Source organism: Apis laboriosa, unplaced genomic scaffold, assembly GCF_014066325.1.
Source record: "Apis laboriosa isolate Shangri-la unplaced genomic scaffold, ASM1406632v1 scaffold16_cov148, whole genome shotgun sequence".
NCBI lineage: Eukaryota > Metazoa > Arthropoda > Insecta > Hymenoptera > Apidae > Apis > Apis laboriosa.
The window spans coordinates 2855151-2875351 of NW_025222129.1; the positions used below are offsets into that span (position 1 = coordinate 2855151).

At 42.0% G+C, this 20201-nt stretch overlaps 2 protein-coding genes across 13 annotated transcripts in view; both read right to left on the minus strand.

Moving 5' to 3' along the window:
* Positions 1-2019: 2019 nt before the first annotated feature.
* LOC122711243 lies at positions 2020-13522 on the minus strand. The gene is made up of 13 exons (XM_043929814.1): positions 13516-13522; positions 13250-13454; positions 11403-11663; positions 8758-9329; positions 8086-8212; positions 7821-8009; positions 7536-7714; positions 6793-6878; positions 6507-6726; positions 6093-6395; positions 5784-5966; positions 2748-5691; positions 2020-2384 (listed from the first exon to the last, which is right to left on the minus strand). Exons 1-13 carry the CDS (start codon positions 13520-13522, stop codon positions 2252-2254), a joined length of 5409 nt encoding a protein of 1802 aa, XP_043785749.1. The 3' UTR covers positions 2020-2251.
* Positions 13523-17253: 3731 nt separating this feature from the next.
* The window catches only part of LOC122711335 (ankyrin repeat and fibronectin type-III domain-containing protein 1), a 105823-nt gene continuing 102875 nt past the window's right edge, over positions 17254-20201 (minus strand). For 11 of the 12 annotated variants that reach the window (XM_043930026.1, XM_043930029.1, XM_043930025.1 and 8 more), the window contains one exon: positions 17254-19966. In XM_043930026.1, the coding sequence (XP_043785961.1) occupies positions 19631-19966 (336 nt within the window). In that variant the 3' untranslated portion in view covers positions 17254-19630. The remainder of the gene's footprint in view (positions 19967-20201) is intronic. The other variant, XR_006346083.1, reaches the window with a different exon arrangement.

A 20201-nucleotide genomic window follows, 5' to 3' on the forward strand; every position in this document is an offset into this window, starting at 1 on the left:
AAATATATCGATATAAAATATTTATTAATTAATTAATCTTGCCAACATCTGATAACTAAAAAGAACTTATCAGTTTCGTATATTCCAATGAATATTATTAATCAATTCATGCTTCTTCAGATAATTTAATAATCATCAATAATCAAATCAATTTGAAAGATAACAAGGATTGTTGTAGATATAGATTCATCGACAAATTTTGATCGATCGACAAATGTTTGATTTTGATTTCACAAAACTAATTAAAGACACTTAATTCTAAGTTTCTGATAACAATCTTAAACACGTTTATGATTTCCAAATTTCTTCGTTAGATTCAATCCAATCAATTGATTATCATTCAGATAGTTTTGTAAATTTTAAGTTTAAAAATAATTCTTGTATCTTGTATTATCAGGATCGGAATGAAATGTTTCATATTTATTTAGAAGAAAAAAAAAAAAAAAAGAAAAAAAAGAAAAGAAAAGAATTTCCCATAAAACGAAGAATCAAAAGTTGGAATGCAGTTACAATTGGCCGTTTTTATTCGTATTCCATACCAGTTCGACCAAGCTTTCACGAAGAGATCCACTTTTGTGGACTAGTTTAATCGAAGTTAGCTTCTTCTAAAAAAAGAAAAGGAAAGAAAAAAGGAACAGTACCATCAGTAGAAAAAGTATCATATTCTTTCTAATCTAAAAAAAGAAGAAAATTGGAATTGGAAAATTCAATAACAATTTTTCTCCAAGCAAACAAACATCGCCTTGAAATTTCGCGAATTTTTTTTTTTTCTTTTTCATTTCACGGCATAATTTTTATTCTCGTAAATTGTAACGCTTTATATTTATAGTGTTGCAATAAACGGGATCGAGACGAATCGCTCGAACGAACTGGTTTAGTCAAATCGAGTAGTTTCGATCGTTTCTCATCATCGAGTTTGGTTAACACGTAGCAAACCACAAAAACATCGAATTCAGGTCGTGACATCGAAAACTGCATTTCGATCGACTCTGTTGCCTCTGTGTTCTGGCGCTGACCCGAAAACCACGATGCGATCACTTGGACCGAATAGTCATCTGCTTTCCGCCGTAAAATCCAAAATATCCTCGTGGAAAATTACCATCTCACGGGAAAAAATTAAAATTGAAATTTCTATACCGTTTAAAATGGAAATAATTAAAAACCATCATTTTCAATTTTTATTCAACGTTTCATTTCGATCGTGATTTTTATTTTATTCGCCAACAACGGAAGAAATTTCGCCACTTCTAAAATAAGACTCGACAAAGATATGGAACTCGAAAGGTAGTATCTCGTAGATAAGAGATTTGTAGGTAAGAACTTTCCAAGCGAAGCTTACAAGTTGAATTTGAAGCTAGCATCTCGAAAAGACCGAATTTTCCTTTCGAGTAATTCGAGCTTTATTTCCCAACGATATCTGGAAAACTTCTTTCTCCGTGCAAAAGCAACGCAACGATTCCTCTAACTTCGATTTATATAAATATAATCTAAATGGGCGCTAGAATAATCTCTTTTCAACGAAGAAGAGAGAGAGAAAAGAAAGAAGGAAAGAAAGAAAGAAAGAAGATGTCAAAGAAACAACTAATAGACAAGCAAATACATTCGTATTATTCTCGCGTTTCAATCAAGAGGAAGCAACGTGTTCGATTAAACGGAACTTGGTCGTGCTCGTCAAGAGAAATGCTTCGTCATACATCGAAAAACACTTAATCGGAGTGGAGGCGAAGAAAGGCGCGTTTGCTGAAGTGTAATGCAATTAAAATTATCAGTCCGCGTGGGCTGGGGCGGCACACGAGATGCAACGACACGCGGGGACTGCGTCTGAAAATAGTACGGAAATAGTGGTTCCAGGCAGCGTGGTGAGACGGTTTAAAATTGGCATAAAACTAGGCTACATTCCATTCGACCCTTTCAGAAAATGGTTTAGCGCATGCAATCATTGTGCAATACGAGCTCGTCGCGTGAGTTATTCCGCGTATATATATAAATAACCGTGTATCTTGCACACTATCGGCTAATAATCTTATCGAGACACGACACTTAAATTATCATCCTACACATGGTGAGAATATTTTCTAAGACGAGTAATAAATACTAATGTTGGTAAATATATCTACGTTGTAGAGAGATTAAATTAATTGGCCATCTAATCGGAAGAACAGGGCGTAAATGGACGAAGCGGATCGTTCGATGGATCGAAAGAAAAAAAAAAAAAAAAAAAAAGAAAAATGTTATCGGGAAGGGGGGATTTTTAGAAGGCGTAGTTTTTCAGCCTCATAGGCTTAGGCAATTCCTTGGCAGCTGTGGCCCCGCTCCATGGGATTTTTGGCATCTCCAAAACCGACGACAGGTCCATCGAGTCTTCTTCCGGATTCAACCAATCACTGGAAAGAAAATAGTAAATCGTGTTCTAAATCTTCCTCGAAATTCTAGAAGCCTCGAATATATATTTTCAACGCGACACGGATCCAGATTCGATCTAATTTGATTAGAATCGATTCCCTCGCTCGTATTAATAGGTCTAACGCGAGACACGAGGAAAGCTTCGTTGCAATAAACATTTACAATGAATGGACGTTATCTCGAGCTATATTTTTTTCTTTTTTTCTTTTACTATTATAGGATAAGAGACTTATCGATATCGCAAGCAGCGATAATAAAAGTATATAAAAGCGAGTTTCGCGAATCTTTGTTACCATTGTAAATAATCGCGTGGGACAATTATGCAAAGGCAATAAAAACTCTACCTATATCTCGGCTCAACGGTTTCAATCTCGTCCGAGACGGCCTCTTCATCAAGGCCCCGGTCCACGTCATCGCCTGTTGCACCGTCCAACCATTCGTTCCTCGTTTGATTCATCGTTCCTACCGTATCCGTGTCGTTCTCATTTCCATCGATAATCTGCTCGTAGGCGTTTCTCACGGAACCACTTATAAAGGTTCGATCATCGATCGACGTCTTCGTGTCGTCCGGATATCGATGCAACACGTTCCTATCGTAATAATACTGACCAGGCTTCCTCGCTCTGTTCTTATCCGATCGAACGACCAACGGTTTCGGAATTTCGCTCGTAACCCGATCCTCCATTTTATCAACCTTATACCCCGCCGCTTCGCTTATCGTCCCCTCCGTCACGATCGTCGCACCGTGAATCTTGGATGGATTTCGCGTCGCTAAACTGTGATAGAAACTCGTTTCGAACGGATCGTTGCCCGTTCGATCATCGTTCTGCGCCGGTGTCGAATAATACGTTGTACGATCGTAGCTGTGGGACCCGGTCGAATCTCGATCGAGTCGATCGTTCGTTGGAGAAGATGTTGCGGAGGAACTCGAATACGAAGTCGAATAATAGCTGTGAGATCTGGTCGAATCTCGATGATCGATCGTTGGAGAAGCGGTCGAAGTCGAATAATAGCTGTGAGACTCGGTCGAATCTCGATGATCGATCATTGGAGAAGCGGTCGAATAATAGTTGTGAGACCCGGTCGAATCTCGATGATCGAGTCGGTCGTTCGTTGGAAAAGCGGTCGAAATCGAATAATAGCTGTGAGACCCAGTCGAATCTCGATGATCGAGTCGATCATTGGTTGGAGAAGCGGTCGAATAATAGCTGTGGGATTCGGTCGAATCTCGATGATCGAGTCGATCGTTCGTTGGAGAAGACATTGCGGAGGAACTCGAATACGCAGTCGAAGTCGAATAATAGCTGTGAGACCCGGTCGAATCTCGATGATCGATCATTGGAGAAGCGGTCGAATAATAGCTGTGAGATCTGGTCGAATCTCGATGATCGATCATTGGAGAAGCGGTCGAATAATAACTGTGAGATTCGGTCGAATCTCGATGATCGAGTCGATCGTTGGTTGGAGAAACGGTCGAATAATAGCTGTGAGACCCAATCGAATGATGATCGAGTCGATCGTTGGTTGGAGAAGCGGTCGAATAATAGCTGTGAGATTCGGTCGAATCTCGACGATCGAGTCGATCGTTGGTTGGAGAAGGCGTTGCGGAGGAATACGCGGTCGAATCTGGATGATCGACGCTTCCCTTGTTGCTTAAGCTCGCCGCGAATCCGTGATGATCGGGAGCCCCGTGGATCGGTTTTCGATGAGGCGCAGCGCTCGAACGGTACACTGGATTCGCGCGATCCGAGGACACGGTGTATCCATTTTCGGAATCCTTGGCTCGATTCCGCTCGGTGCTCGCCGGTTCCGTAAAAGGGCGGCTCGTGAGAGACCCGGGCGAAGGCGAGGATCGATAGCGCAATTTCTGCCAAACATCGGATCGATCGTGGTGCAATTGGTCCGAGGAATCGCGAACAGGCGTGGGCGATTGGGATACGCGATTCCAGATCGCGTGAACGCTGTGAATCGGGGTTCGCGTGCCGGGCGGAAATTTGAGGAAATTGGTGTAATACGTGTACAAAGTCGGGCTGGGGCTGGTCCCGGGGAAGCTGTCGAACACCACGTCCTCGGACGCGTAAGTTGGCCGACGAAGTTGGATCGATGGGTTCGGATTATTCGGATCGTGGAAAGCGTAGGGGACGTAAGGGCGACCGGTGTGAAAGTTTGCCAAAGGATGGACGGTGGGTATGGGTTTGGGCGGGGGCACGTAGACGGGGATGTGCAGCAATCCGTGGGGGATATCCATCTGTTGCGTCTCTTTCTCTCGAGTTTGTTGATTGAGGGAAGGATTCACCCTTATGTCGGACCCGTAAATGGCGTCGTTCACGAACACGGGGGAATTGATGGCGTTATTTTGCACGACTATGGTAAGATTGTCGGACGGGTGGAGAGGTTTCTTCACCACGATCCTATTCTGCTGATGGACGCTCGCCTTCGGAGGATTCAAATTGTTGTGCGGTGCTATTGCAGCTTGGTGAGGGACGCTTCTCGACGTGCTCGACGCGGCAATGCTCTCCTGAGGAGGTGTTACACCGGTCGAGGTGATTCTCTTCTTTATAGTATCCAGTATCCCCCTTCTTCTGAAGGGGGGTTCCTGTAAATTTTGGGAGGGCTTCTCCGCCCAAAATTTCAAGTTGAATCGGTGAACGAGGGAATCGTTGCAGGGCAGAGGTTGATTCTTCAAGGTGTCTCGCGTCAAGAACACGAACGGTTGAACGGTCTCGATATCGTCCATCGTGATGCAGAGGACCTGGGACAGGGTGACGCGTCTGATTTGTTGAAGCTGCCCAGCCGTGAAACTGTTCTCCTCTCCAGAATTCTCGTACCAGAATCTATCGCCCCGACGAAGGTTATTGAACTGTTGGCCGATTATACAGGCGAACGTGGGCCCGACCAAACCGCCCTTCACCGATTTCTCCGCAATCCCGCCGGTGAACAAATCGATATCCTCCACCGACGAATACACCGATCTGAACTTGCTCGCGGTGGACGGTGGGATCGCTTTGTCCAAGTCGTCGAAGTCTCTTATGGGGGACAGGGCGCAGGGTTCTCGCCAGTGGACGTAGGGGGGGATACCGTGATCCCTTCCTCGTTGGATGTTGATGGAGGCCAGATCCATCCCGAAGGGGAAGCCCGGGGTTTGGAACAGGTGATTGGTCAATTCTTCGCTTATGTGCTCGTCCCTTCTCTGGGCGGGTTGATTGATCAGGCCGAGAAGAAGGCGATCCACGGATCCCGCTGTCTCCAAATCGCCTAGATTTGCCAGCTCGTCGTGAATCGAGACATCTGGAAAATTCACGTCCAATTTCATCTTTTCGTTTTTCGATTTTTAAATTTCTTCTTTCGCTCCATTTCATCGTACACGACGGAATACCGACTGTTGAAAATAGGCCGATGGTCGCTGTCGAACCGGACGAAGCTGGGCTGGACCAGGGAGTGGCCGAAGCGGTAAGCGGCCGTGGAGAACGCATTCGCGACGGTCGGGTTCACGTTCGGATCGTAACCCTCGTAATATCCTTTCCTCAGGAGTTCGAGGCCGAATATTCTCATCACATCCTGACCTGAAACGTCATTGCATCTCTCTCCACTTCTTTCTCGATTTCTCGAATGGATATATAATATTTGTAACATGGATCCGAGCGAGTTTCAGTCGCGATCATTAGATTCGAACGAATTTATCGATTTACCAAGGACAATGGGCAGAAATTCTCTGTAGGTGATGTGCTGGACAATGGCTGCGACGATTCTCCGGGATTCTTGAAACAGTTTCTCGTCGCTCCAGTGGGCGTTCAACGCGGCAAGTTTCGTCGCTATTCTATTGTGCAGCCTCAAAAAAACCACGTGGAGGGAAGTGAGGGCGGGTTGCTCGACGAGGCGGCCGTCGCCGGCTTTGAAGCAGCTCGTGGATAACGAGCCGCGTCTGCAAATGTCGGGATCCATTTTGGCCAGCACTGGCCTGTGCGACTGAATCTTTCCGTACTGCAACAGACCTGCGACGGAGAGACGTATAAAATTATCTCTCTTTTTAATTTTTTTTTTTTTCTAAGAGATGGCATGAAATTTTAATAACGAAAGAAGAAATCGTTTCGAACGAGTCTCACCGTTTCGAAATAATCTTAAAGAGTCCGTTACGAAAGGGTGGCTGCTGTACACCATGGAAGCGTCCAGGTAGCTCGTCACTTGCGTCAATTGCTCCCTGGGCCCGAACTCGCAGTCATCTTTCGGCGCTGGACCGCTTCGAGCGAATTCTAAACACCTGATACCCAGTGGGCCGAAGAAATGGTCTTGCGGGCTGACCGGTATCGGTAAACACTCTGGATGCTGTGGATGCACAGTTTTAATCCCCCGGCAAACTGGTAAATTATCGAGTTCTCGAGAGATAATTACCATAAATTCCGGCGGTTGGAAGCCTAAGCCAGATTTCAGGCAACACTGTGGTACACTGCCGTTAAATCCTCTGCTTTGTCCGGTGGCTGGAGAGAATATTAAATGAAAATTCTAATCTCTCGGTATATTATAATCGTTTAGAAATTAGAAAATGAAAAGTTTTACAATCGTTCAGAATTTCGAGTTCCTAGGAAGCCCTCGCTGCATCATGTCCTTGTGAATTATTATTGCGTTTAAAAGTATTAAAATGAAAATTCTACTCTCTCAGATGTACCGATATATCATTTGAAAATGAAATATTTAAACAAGTTTTACAATCGTTCCAAATTTCTGACAAGAATTCAAATCCATAAAATGCCTCACTGCATCAACGCATGAATAACACGCTCGAAAGAAATATTTTTATTGCGAATTATTGCGCTCAAGAGAATATTAAAATAAAAATTCTATTCTCTCAGAGCAATGTATCATTTACCGATTAGAAAATTAGAAAACGAAATATTTGAACAAGTTTTACAATAACGTTCTGAATTTTTAAAATTCACATCCGTCAAATCATTGCTGATAACAGATTAACAGAATCAAAAACATCTTTGTCCTTGTGAATGATTATCAAGAATATTAAAATGAAGATTCTCAGACCAATGTATCATTCGCCTATTATTAGAAAATTAGAATTATTTAAACAAAAGTTTTCGATTCGTTTATCGTTGTGAAATTTGTACAAGAAGAAGAATTCGCACCTGTCAAGTCATGGTCGATAAATTGCCCCCACTGCATCAGCATATGAGTGACAGACTCCAAAGGAACATCTTTGTCCTTGTGAATTATTGCGCTTATCAGTCTCGGGCTTGGAAGCGGTTCCCCGGTTATCGATCTCCTGATACTCTGAATTCCATCCCCGTAAATTGGTGGCAAGAATCTGACGAGCAAAAATCATTATCCACCTTTCGTAAGATCGATCTCTCAAACATCTCTTCTATATATATATATATATATCTCAATTCCTCGCGTCTCGTCCGAATCACCTTTCCATCGCGGACATGGCCGAGCCCCACCAGAGATGCTTCAGGTTGTTACAGCTTCCATCGGACGTTCTGTATCTCAAACTAGCCGCTGGACAGTCTGGAACTCCTCTGTTCGGGCAGCTACGTCGGAGTGGATCGCTTTGACTCCGACGTAGAGACAGAAGCGTGTCCGTCGGCGTGTTCGGGAATCTTGAGGGAAAATTTGAAGGGATCATTTGTCGGGAAAGACGCAGAAGAGAAGTTGGCAAGTTGGTGCGCTACTCACTTTCTTTTGAACAACGTGGCGCCCTGGAGAACAGCGTAACCGTACTTGGCGAGCATTCTTGCCTCCTCTGTTTGGTCGTTAAAAAATGCCACGTGCCTCGCGGGATTGTCCGAATCGAGGTAAAGGCCTGTTAACGTTCGATATCGGTTGGTAACTGTTAGAAGCTCGAAACAGGATATTTTATCACATATTTTATATATACCATCCCCGATTATTTTTAATAGAATACCAATAGAGATTGGCCAAGTATCAGAGGCTTATAACGCGAATAAAGATAAAACTCTTCTCTTTGTTACTCCCGTTTAATATCTTATCCGTTTAATATCTCCCTCCATTTTATGCGATTTTATTGGTAAGAAGCTTTCTCGTATCGGAGGATCATAAGAAAGTAGAGGTGAGCGTGTAATAACTTTTCTCTATCACGGTTTCGTTAACCTCTGTTACCCTTCTGTGCCTCTGATACCATCGACTGATTCTCGTTACGTTTTCACTGACCGAAACTTCCGTACACCGACGAAGCAACGACAAAAAGAAGGAAAATATTAATCGAAACTAGATTTCGATCAAATCTATCTCGCTCTCCTTCTTACCTACACGCGATATTTTTTCTTAAAAAAAAAAAATTTACAACGCGTTCAATTAACGCGATATCTGAAAAAGAATAAAACTCACCCATCGAGTAAAGCATCGGTTCCTTGACCGTGTACAACTCGTTCATGGCGTCGAGGCCAAAATTAACCGCCTCTAATAAATCGTGTTGATCGGGTTGATAATTCTTCCTTTCCATCGAAGTTACCCCGTATTCCTTTCCATTACTCCCCACCGTTGTCCCCGAATAAACTCCTCCCTCGGGATCCCTTTGCGAATATTTTTCCTCGTCCTTCCCTCCATCCGACGGCCTTGAATTCCCCACCTTCGAAAATCGATCGATCTTATCGTTATCGACGTCAGCCGCGTCTCCTTTCTCGCCGTTTAGAATCTTCCTCTTGTCGACCGATTGTCCCACGCGTTCGAATAATTTCCGCACGAATTCCACGATCTGTTTGTACCGATTCGGATCCTCGGGGATGAACAAAGTCTCTACCGTTTCGGAATTGTTACGGAATTGTTCGTTCGCGTAACTCGTTGAATCATTTATCGATCGAGGAGCCGTGCCGGTCGAAGATGGTTCCGTGCTTGTTGATTCCCCATTCTTGTTCGCAACTGATTTCGACAGACCGGAGGAGAGAAGGACGAGGAGGACGCTGAAAAAAAACGCGATCTTTCGTGAAATATTATTTTTTTTTTAGTCGGTTGAGAAGAGAAGAAAAAGATCTTTTAAAAAATTCATCGTTTAATTCTCGATTAAGAGAATCGAAAAAAACTCGCTTCAAAATTCTCTTTCATTCTAATCATCGTCAAATTTATCGTCAAAATCGTTATTTCTTCTTCTTCTTACGAGAAGGGAGAAGGTAGTTTTCCCTCGCAAACGCTTTAATTATCCATGGTGACGAGCGGTGGACGACGATGTCAGTTTCGCATTTTCTCGACCGTGACATTAACTTTCTCACGGGTTAAATCGCGTAGGAAAGAGCAAACAACGCGAACGCTCGTCCCTGGCACGCGTTGAATACCGTTGCTCGCAGCACGTGCGGCCACCGCATTTGCATTCCACCGTGTTAGCCGCATTTAATTGCACCGATCGCGGTAGACCGATCGACGATACTGCCGCGTTCACTGCCCACTACGAGATCTCGCAATTCTCGTCACGGTGAAATCGAACTGGATCATCGATCACCGATGCGTAAGTACGCGCTCCTAATATGCAAATCTCTCGTTAGGCGTGCAGTTTTTCTACTCGATCGCTCGCCCGGAATACCAGATCTACCAGATGAAACGCGGACTTTCTTCACCGATGGATCCTACGATAGATTACGTATTTCACTCTTAATTTCCATTCCTTGCTCGAAACCTTTGCAATTTGGATAGAATTTCGAACCGAGATCTTTCGATTTTCTTTCTTTTTAACTTTGACTACGTGGAAAATTAGGTGGAAAGATGGAAAAGAAAAGAAAAGGAAAATGTAACGATGATGAAAAAATTGAGGAATGATTCGAATAACAACGAAATTCCAAGTATTATGACCAGGTAACACAAATCTTTATTTGGAATGTGGAGAGATGTAACGGGACCATCGATCGTGAAATGTTAGTACTGTTCAAAACGAAACGACATTTTCAATAATAACAAAATAAATAATTCTCGAAGAAATACCCTCAAATACCATAATTTGAAATCGTTGCAAAATTTTCAATTTCTAAATTGAACAAACGATTAATTCTCCAAACTCGTATCGTAACTCTATAATAAAAACCGAATGAACAAAATATGCAAACGGAACAAGAGACGGGAGAAGAAGAGAGCGTAGTTTCTGGATAGAAATCCAGAAATCCAGAAAGAAAGAAAAAAAGAAACTCACTAGAAGAAAGGACGCATGTCAACAAGTGTCTCTTCTGGCTGAGCACTCTGACCTAGGCCACACGGTTCAACCCTTCCCTTCAACGATCCCGCAACAACGATCGCGCAAAACGTTTGATTCGCGTGATACGTGGCCTTCCCGCGAACGGTTCACCAAGTACTAAGCCTCGTGGGGGCCGATCGACCGGTCTTATCCACGAGGAAGGATGCAAGAGCCTATTTTTTTATTTATTTTTTTCTTCACGCTTTTTACTCGATCAGCCGGTCGCGCGCTTATTTTTTCCTTTCTTTCTTTCTTTCTTTCTTTCTTTCTTTCTTTCTTTCCCCTTTGGATTTTTACTGTTATTCAGGCTGCCCCTCCGGGCATCGCCTCTTCTTCGATTTCGACCAACCGTTTCGCGATGGCGTTGGAGAGGAGTTGAATCCTCCTCCTCTCTCTCTCTCTCTCTCTCTCTCTCTCTCTCTCTCTCTCTCTCCCTCTGCCGTCTCAACGCGGAGACGCGTTATAAACGTATAAGGGGAAAAGGAGAAGGAGAAGAAATCTATGGAATCGAATAGACGGGTTTGAAGAGACATCGTGCTCGATTCTCTCGGTTGGAACGGTGATTTGGAGAGGAGCCGAGATCGACGCGATATGGTAATTCGTGCCTCGTCGCTAACTGTTTAATCTCTATGCTCGCGATGATTGGTTCTTGTTTCTCCTCTTAATTTTAACGCGTCGATAAGGGTTTGACCGATGTCGGCGCAACATTTAATACGGGGATCGTAATGAGAGGGGGAGTTTATTTTTAAAGTAAGCGTTATTCTTTAAAAGTAGGGAGAAAATTTTTGTTATTTAAACGAAGGGATAATTCACGTACCTTGTCAGTGTCTGGCAGCTTTCTCTTGCGCCTGCAAGCTGGCGATCGCTTTCCCAGACCCGTACAACACTTTGGCGCGTACCTGTACTCTTCTGGTGGTGGTGCAAGAGCTTGGAGAGCCGGAGGACCCGGTTCCGGTCCCACCACCGGAAGTCGAGCTCAACTGCAGCGTCGTCCCTGCATAATTCGCACCCCTGCAACTCGTGCACCCCTCCGACATTCTCGCTCCTTGAATATCCGCTCGTGTTAAAATCCGAATGCCTGAACCAAAGTTAACTAACCTTACAATCGTTCACGAGTTATTTTCTTATACGGATTTCCCTACAATTTTCCTTGTTAAATTCCTCCCGAATTCTTAAACAACCATCTTTTTACGAGGATCAAAGTCCAAGTTTATTCCACTTCTTCTCGTGTCCATTTTCTATTTAAACACGGTTGAAAGTTGATCGAAATGATGCTTACGTGTGAAGAATTAATCCGCTCCTTATATTACATTCGCTATAATTGGAAAAAAAGTACTTTATCAAATATCCAGCTCGATCGCTCTCGATAAAAAGAAAAAGGTATACAATAAAAATTCTCTCCGTCAACTTTCTTCAATTTCCTTCACTTTTCCTTAGCTCGCCAATTTCCCTAATTCTTATTCCGTAATTCGACGCTAAAATTGTATTCCAAGAAGCGAAGAAATAACGGTGTTACACGAGGGATTACAATATAGCGAGCACGGCTCTGACCTGTGCGCCGTTCACCATAAATCCGGGAAAATCTGGGTTAATTATACTAATGGCAGTATAAGGCGAGCTTTCCTACCGGTGACCTTACCGGAAAAAGGCGAGACACGGTAACTTCCCTGGCGTCGCCGTTAAAGTGAATTTTACGCCATCGGGTAGGAACAGTGTCCCCGATGGGACGATATTCCTCCAATTTCTTTCAAACGGCTGCTTTCGTCTCGCGAAAGAAGAAGAAGAAATATTGTTGGCTGGAAACGTTCAACGAGAGGATAATAATTCCACGATTTGTCCACATTCCGAGAATTTGGAGTCTTGGATCCGAGAAAACGGATCGTTCGTTGTTCGCGATCGTTTCAATTTTTATTAAAAGGGTGTAACGGCGACTTCGAAAGAAATCGATGAAAGAAATTATTGGATACGAGAAAAGATAAGAATCTCTCTCCGGCACCAAGTTAGCGAACAGTTAGTCACATCCGGTCTTTTAACCCACTGCCTTACAATCTCCAAGACAATTCTCCAAGTCACCATCCAAATTCGGTAATCTAAACTCACGAATTATCATCAACGAAATCTCTACTTTCGATAGATAGGAGGTTGAAAAATTGATTGATTAAAATTGATTCAAACAAAAAGTTACTTTAACCGATAACCTAATTTAAAATGCTCGTACAACATTTATTACGTAACTCTTCAACTTTTTCGACAGTTACTAAATTAATCGCGATTCCTCGATGCTTCGTAACGGCAAAATTATTCGACTAACTTTATCCTCAACTCCAACCGTTAAAAATTTTGCCCATCACTGTTTCACCAAAAAAACCGATAAAAAGAAAAAAAAACCCGAAAAATAACAAGATATATAAAAAGAAAAAATTATTACAAACAAGTTAAAACGAATGTAATCGAATCCTCGTATATTTAGCTCGAATTGAAAACGTACACGAGGAATCGTTTATCCAGCGAAGGGGCGACGCATCCTCCGATGTTTAGTTTAGGCGTGTTATTCGTGGTCCTGATACTCGGTGATAGAGCTCACTGCGATCGGCGACGACGTCCGTGTCGGTTCTGCACGTCGACCAAACTGATCGCTCGAGACGGCCTCGTGGTAACGCTTACCACGACCGCCTCGTCTCTCTTTTCTTCTTCGTCTTGGGGTCTTGGCTGCCGATCTCTCCTTCGTCGTCGTCGTTGTCCTCCGACCAACGTGTCCCCGCCAAGGAGGGGACACCCGGAGAAGTGGCCTCCACTCTTAGCCGACTCTGACTCACGATCCTGAGGTACAGTCGTTCCTGATAACACGCCACGCCGCTCTGATAACAGTCTTCTCGAAACTCATCGCCCCAACAATGAGGATTTTCAGCTTACGAGGACGCGGTTATTACCGGCCATTGTTCTCCTCCTCCTCCTCCTCCTCCTCCTCCTTGCCTCTACCGATTCTTCTTTGTTCTCCTTTCGGATGGGGAAGACGAGAGGACCGTCTCTCTTTCGCCGATTCTCCTTGGATTTTCATTAATTTTTCCCGAGAGGAATGATGTTCCTCGTTTGGAGGAACAGTTTGTTGTACAGTTGACGAGGAAATTTGTACGAAGGCTTGGAATCTTTTATCCGTTTGGTTTTTTCAATTTTCTTTTTTTTTTATGATTCTTCGAAAGCAGGCGAAATCGGCTTCTTTTTTTTAATGAAATTATTATATCAGGCGAAGAACGTTTTCGTCGAATTCTCTTTGATATTGATCGAATTGTGAATCTTAAAGAGATCGTTGGAGAAAATACGATTTCTTGCTCGGCTAGGAGATACTTTGCTCGAGAGAGGATAAAATTGTTTGGTGAAAAGGTGAGATTATTTAAGGAAAAGCGGCGCGATAGCAGAACTGACTGTACTGAGTGTGATACGGGGACATTGGCGAAGGAGGGAGAGGGCATGCAGGGGCCACAGATCGGTACGCAGACCCAACTGCGAAACCTAACCTTCGATCGGTAAAAATTCGACTGGCGAACGGCCGGACCTTGTGTCCCATATAAGTCTTTCGCAACACGGTTGGTACACGTGTACGCGAGCCTGAAAGATCCGTGTAAAATCGAGCCCTCTGCCGATCTTAGGGCTCGTATTCGTGCCGAACTTTTCTCGAAAAAAAAAAAAGAAGAAAAATATTCAATCGTAGAAAATTCAATTCAAACGTTTCCTATTCCTAAAACATAATCCAATTGTGGAAAACAACGTTTCAAGAAATTTTAGAAATCTTAAAATTTGGACGTAGGTTATCGTTCAATTAAATTAAAAATATTCGTCGCAAGGAACAGGTGCAAACTCTTAATAGAAATTCTTTCGGTCCAATCATTAGTCCGTTATGGAAGCGTGAAAAGAACGCTAAAAAAAAAAAAAGAAAAAGTAAGTGTTTCAAGCACCACTCCTCGGGTCGTAAAAAAAAAAAAAAAAGAAAAGAGAGAGAGAAAAAAATATTAAGAGTTCCTCGAAGCTGTAGAGTGGAAACCGAAGCGAGAGATCCGGGCAATTGGATACCCTTTCCACAAAGAATTGTTTCACATCCTCCGGTCCACGGTTCATAGCCTCGATCGCAGATGCAAGAAGCGTGATCGAGAAAGAACTAGACGGTCCAGTTCCCTGTCAATAACTGGAGCGACGATGCCGGGTGAATCGATCCCATTGACACCGGATTTGCCAGGAGCTTCTAGCCTCGTTCTACGCGAGTTGACCTACTGTTTCGCATTAACGTCGTCCGCGGTATCGGTAACTATATATCTTTCTCTCTCTCTCTCTCTCTCTCTCTCTCTCGTCTTATGTCAGCATCCGTTTCCAATCATCCTTCCAAAATTCTCCAACGACGAGTTTTATTTCGTTTAATTTTTCACTGCTTTACAATTTGCTCTTTCGACTCTTTCGATTCGAGGTCGCCGCCTCGAAGATTCTTACGTCAGAATTTTCCTGTTATTCGTCTCACGTATTCTAATTTCCTCCTGGCTTCCCGTGTTCCACGTCGAGCGAGAAGAGAGAGAGAGAGAGAGAGAGACCGGTTGCGATCCTTCGACCGTTTTCCGCGAGACGGAGAGCGAATATCAATCAAATTATTACGGCAATCTGGCTCTCGTGACAGCCTCGGGAACAGACTCTCGACACAATGCGGCGTGTCGTAATCCATCGATCGAAAGACGCGTGAACACGGATCACGGATGCGTCGTTTTCGTTTCGGTTTCGAAGAGATCGTGCTCGAGTTTATTAGAGCCATCCTGACGGCTGTTATTAGCCTCGATGATTGGGCTCGTTCGTTGGGTAATTGGCCGAGGCCAGTTGTTGTTTCGTCGGTGATTTCATTGATTTTTACCAGGGTAAGAATTATTCTCCGTCAATCGAGAAAAAGTTTTAAATTTGGATCGTTTCGATATCGATATCGAGCATTCTCTCGAGCCTCGTTCCTTCCCTTTTTCCGATTATCCGTATGATAATTAAACCTCCTGTTATCCCCCCCCCCCCTACAAATTGTAGAATAATTTTTAACCAAGGAAAGTGTATTTTTAATCGGAAAGTGTATTTTTTGGAGGTAGCGCAACGCGGAGGAAACGAGCGAAGGAACGAAGCGATGTGAACCGCCGAGTATCCCGCTGTCAGTATCGTCAGTGGGTCAGTTAACAACGGGGTCAGCCGAGGGCGAATCCGGAGTGCGGGTCAGCCAATCACCTCGTGCGGTTCCGTCTTCCCGACAATGACTATTAACTGTATATGCACCCACAAAACCAAATTTGTCGGCGTGACTGGAGCGTGACCAACTCTTTTACACCCCTCTTCTCTAATATTTATTTAACCCCCTTCCATCTTCGATCACTTCGTTTCGATCTATTCAATTTAATCATCGATAGCCATCGCTCTCTTGTAATAAAAAACAAACACGATGATAATTCAAAAATTTCTTCTTCCAAATTCGATTACAAATTATTTTTGTCATATAACGTCGATTGGAAAATATTTCGTATCTCTTATCGTCGTCGTCGAATGGAATGGAGGGAGAAATGGTGGCAAATGAAGAAAGATTATTAACTCGTGCATACGGTACCGAGCTTCCGGCTCGAGTCGCCTAGCGGTTGCTCTTTATCGTGAGGCAATTGCGACTGTGATTAATGATTCCAACGTTAATCTCCCAGCCTTTTGTTCCTCTTGACTCGTATATCTTGCGATACAAATATCAACCAACTCGAAGCAAGCAGATTGAAACGTTAGAAAATTTCTAATTCCGACAAATTTCGCTCGACGGTAAATTAATTCGCTTTCGTTCATCGAATTATCAACCAATACTTTTAATAATAATATTTTTAATATTTTCAATTTTTTTTCGTAACACTTTTAAAACTTTGTGGTTAACTTAGCACGATAGGAGTAAAAAGTAAAAAGCAGGCAACATTATTAAAAATGAGCGAGAAATTAATTCGCTTTCGTTCATCGAATTATCAACCAATACTTTTAATAATAATATTTTTAATAATAATAATTTTCAATTTTTTTTGTAACACTTTGGTGGTTAACTTAGCACAATAGGAGTAAAAAGGCAACATTATTATTAAAAAATGAGCGAGAAATCGAAGAAGTTGGCCGACCTATGGCTCGGAGGGGATGCCCTGACAGTACGTTTTTCATTACCACAGATCTCCTCTTGGGAACTAGCCGGAAGACCAGAGTGCACAATTGCACCAGGTGGGGGATAAATAAGGAGTAGGTGGCTCGATGAGATGAGACGAGAAACGAGACGGAAGTGGGTCAGCGGGACTCTCGGTCGTGAGGGTCCGGGTTCATTTCGCCTCTTCTCGAGAGTTATGGCTTGCGCTGCCTAATGAAATAAAGCCTTGTATATCAAGTCTTGTATAATCGAATTAAGTAACGCGGAAATCAAAAGAAACAGTAAAATACGATTTACTCGTGTCTTTTTTTTTTTTTCCAAATTAATTTCAAACTTCAACTCTATCTCCACTTTTGTGTATAAAAATTAATTATCGCACGATGAAGAATATATTTCTTATTTTGAAAAATTCATTTAACTTGTTGCTGATGATTTTTATAACATCGATGTTCCGTTAAAAAACGTAATATGGTTGAGAATAATCGACTTCAATTTCTTCGATAATTTTCATTTATATTTTATACATACATAGATTTCTTTGAATATTTACAAGTAGTTCGTTCATTCGTTTTCTTTTCTTTTTTTTTTTTTTGGAACTCCCGGTCTGAGAGGAAAATCAGGGCTTCTCGAAATTCGTTTTCCTCCCACAATAACGCTTAACTGCTAATGATTATTTTACACTCAACATCGATAAACACTCAGGTAGAGCTAATAAATTTTTCTAGCGTTCTATTAAGATCTTTCTCAGCATTCTTCTTCTATTTTTGCCACTCATTGCACACATCTTCATCCCTGCTTAGTTATATTTCTGCTCGACGCGCAGACAGATTTCTCCGTATTTCCGTGCGAATCGCGGTTCCTCGATTAAATCTCTAACGAGTACGCGCTCTGGCAAAATATAAGTATAAATCTTTTTCATTTCCTCCTCCCTTCCTACCTCTCTTTTTATTTTTTTTTTTTTTGTTTTCTCGATAAAAAAATATCTGCATTGTATATTCTCGTTTAAACTTAGATGGCCCCTCGATCCATGATACCATTGTTCAATTGTATTCAAGCGAGGGGAATCCAATTTTGATGTTTCGTTTATATAGAGATAAAGGACGGATCCAATAGCGATGCAAACTCTTCTTATACACTATCCTCGAATATAAACAAGAAAAATTCAAAGAAAATAATCCTAACAAGTCTTGCACATTTTTGGAATACGTCGTGTCTTCGATCTTCGATTACTCGTGTAAATGAAAAATCTTTGTATCATCTTTGCCCTAGGATCTTGAAATATTGCATGCTATGACAAATATCGAACAGTGATATCATGCGATTAGGGTATATTTTACAATCTGCTCTGCATTCGTATTCGTATTCACGCGTTGTCTAGGTCGCTTAATAGGAAGTCCACGAGTGCCTGGAGTTTTAACAAGATCATCGACAAGTTCGATAACACAAAATCGACCTCGTCACGCTTTTCCTCTCTGACAAAGAAGTAAATAATAATAAAGAAATACGCGTACAATGCTCGTTCGACGAAAGAAAGAAAAACTCTAGAAACAAGACAGGAAACATCGCATGTTGCGCGAACAACGCGAAACAAATAATCAATGTAGTAATACGTGAATTCAAGAATAAAGAATAAGAAATACATTCGTTTAACAATGCTGTTCGCAATCTCGGCGGGAATAAAAATCTTAGTAATCGTAATAATACTTTTTCTTTTATTTCTACGCAACAGTCTATAAGCCTCTTTTATACGAATCACGTTTCGTCTATGTTTTAATATTATTAATAATTAATTGTAAATCCTGTCCCAGTCGTCGCCATATTAATAATAAATTTTAGCGATTTTATAATATTCAGGACGCCTTCATTGTTCCCATTGTTTTACGAACCAAGAAAAGAAGAAAATAAACGAAGGAAAATCTTTCTTCGTGGATCGAAATAATGAAAATAGAACGCGGAAGAAAAGATCGATGAGAAGAAATGGTATCTCTCGAATAAAAGGCTTAGACAAGTAGAATTTACTCGTTGAAATAAATTCACGGATATGATTGGATAGTTTTAAAAATATAAAATATAAAATCTTGTCTGTTCTTCGTAAATTTGTGCTCTCAGTTTCGTTCGACGTGTCCAAGATTATATTTTATCGGAACAATTAGCAATTTTTGCGAAAGAACAAAGATAATTTGTGATAAAAAAAATAATAAGAACGTTGCGCATCACCCGGACACGTCGACGAATTGTTGGGATAACAATGAGATCTCTTAAGCATCTGACGAATTTATAATAGGAGACGCGTGCAAAACGATAATATATCGAGCAAAACACTGAGATCGATATCTAAAATATAACGATACGATATACCTTGAGTATTATCCATTTTCTTGCAACGCTATTCTAATCCATCAGCGTGAAATTACATTACGTCGGATCGAAACTTGGTTGGAATGTACTCTGGATTCGCGTAATTTTTAATTCTCGCCCTTTAAGACGATCGTCTTTCCTCTCTTTCATTTCTCTATCTAATTTATTTAGAGCCTCGAAAGATACAACTGAAAAACTTTCTCTTGTAGCCAAGCGTTTGTTTTATGTACATCTCGATGTATCCTGTGTCTCGTTAACCGATTGGGAGATCTTTACATTCTTTATTTTCCTGTATTAAAAATGAACGAAAAAGAGGAAAGAAATATAAAAGAAAAAGATATTTGCTTCGCCTAACTAAAATCTTAAATCTCTACAGAGACACAGAATGCATCATACTAAGTGATCTTTGGCTTTTGATCGCCAATTATTAATGAAACGCAGCGGTTCCTTACATTAATGGATATCGTCAACCGCGCAATCACATTTTGTTTCTTTCTTTCTCTTCGTTACTTATGCTATAAATACGCTGTATGCTTGCTGCTGTGCTCAAGGGCTGCAAGGACGTCTTGTTTCTGCCTCACGTACAATCTACCCTTTTTCCAGGGGTTCTGAAGTTGCAGCAGTTTGAAATCATCCCTCAGGCAACGCTCTCTAGCACCAATCACAGCCACCAAACAAAAATTTGGCAGCTCGTCGGCCGTGTAAACAGGGCCTTCTTGGCCTTTTAAAACTACCGCCATATTCAACTGCTTCACAACTAGATTCACAACTTCCCTGGCTGTGGTCCTCGGGGTAACGTGTAATTTGAGGCTGGTTCCGGAAGCCAGACCGGTTTCGTAGGCCGCGTAAACCTGAAAAAAATACCAAAAATTTAAATTAGATTCTGCCGTTGAATAGTTCGGATATGAAACTGTACAAATACAAATTGTCTGCATTGTAAAAATCGGCATATGCAGTGACATTTAGATGGCAGCGCGCAGTGACAGTACGTTGCTCGATGCATCTGGCTGTTATTAACGACAAGTATGATAAAGTAAGTAAAAGTTAGTATTTATAAAAAATGAAAAAAAATAAAAAAAATAAAAA

Coding starts and splice junctions, on each gene's coding strand:
- LOC122711243 (XM_043929814.1), bottom strand. Junction 5,967..6,092: donor ATTTCTGCCCATTGTCCTTG/GTAAATCGATAA, acceptor ATGACGTTTCAG/GTCAGGATGTGATGAGAATA. Junction 2,385..2,747: donor ACCGTTGAGCCGAGATATAG/GTAGAGTTTTTA, acceptor TTTTCTTTCCAG/TGATTGGTTGAATCCGGAAG.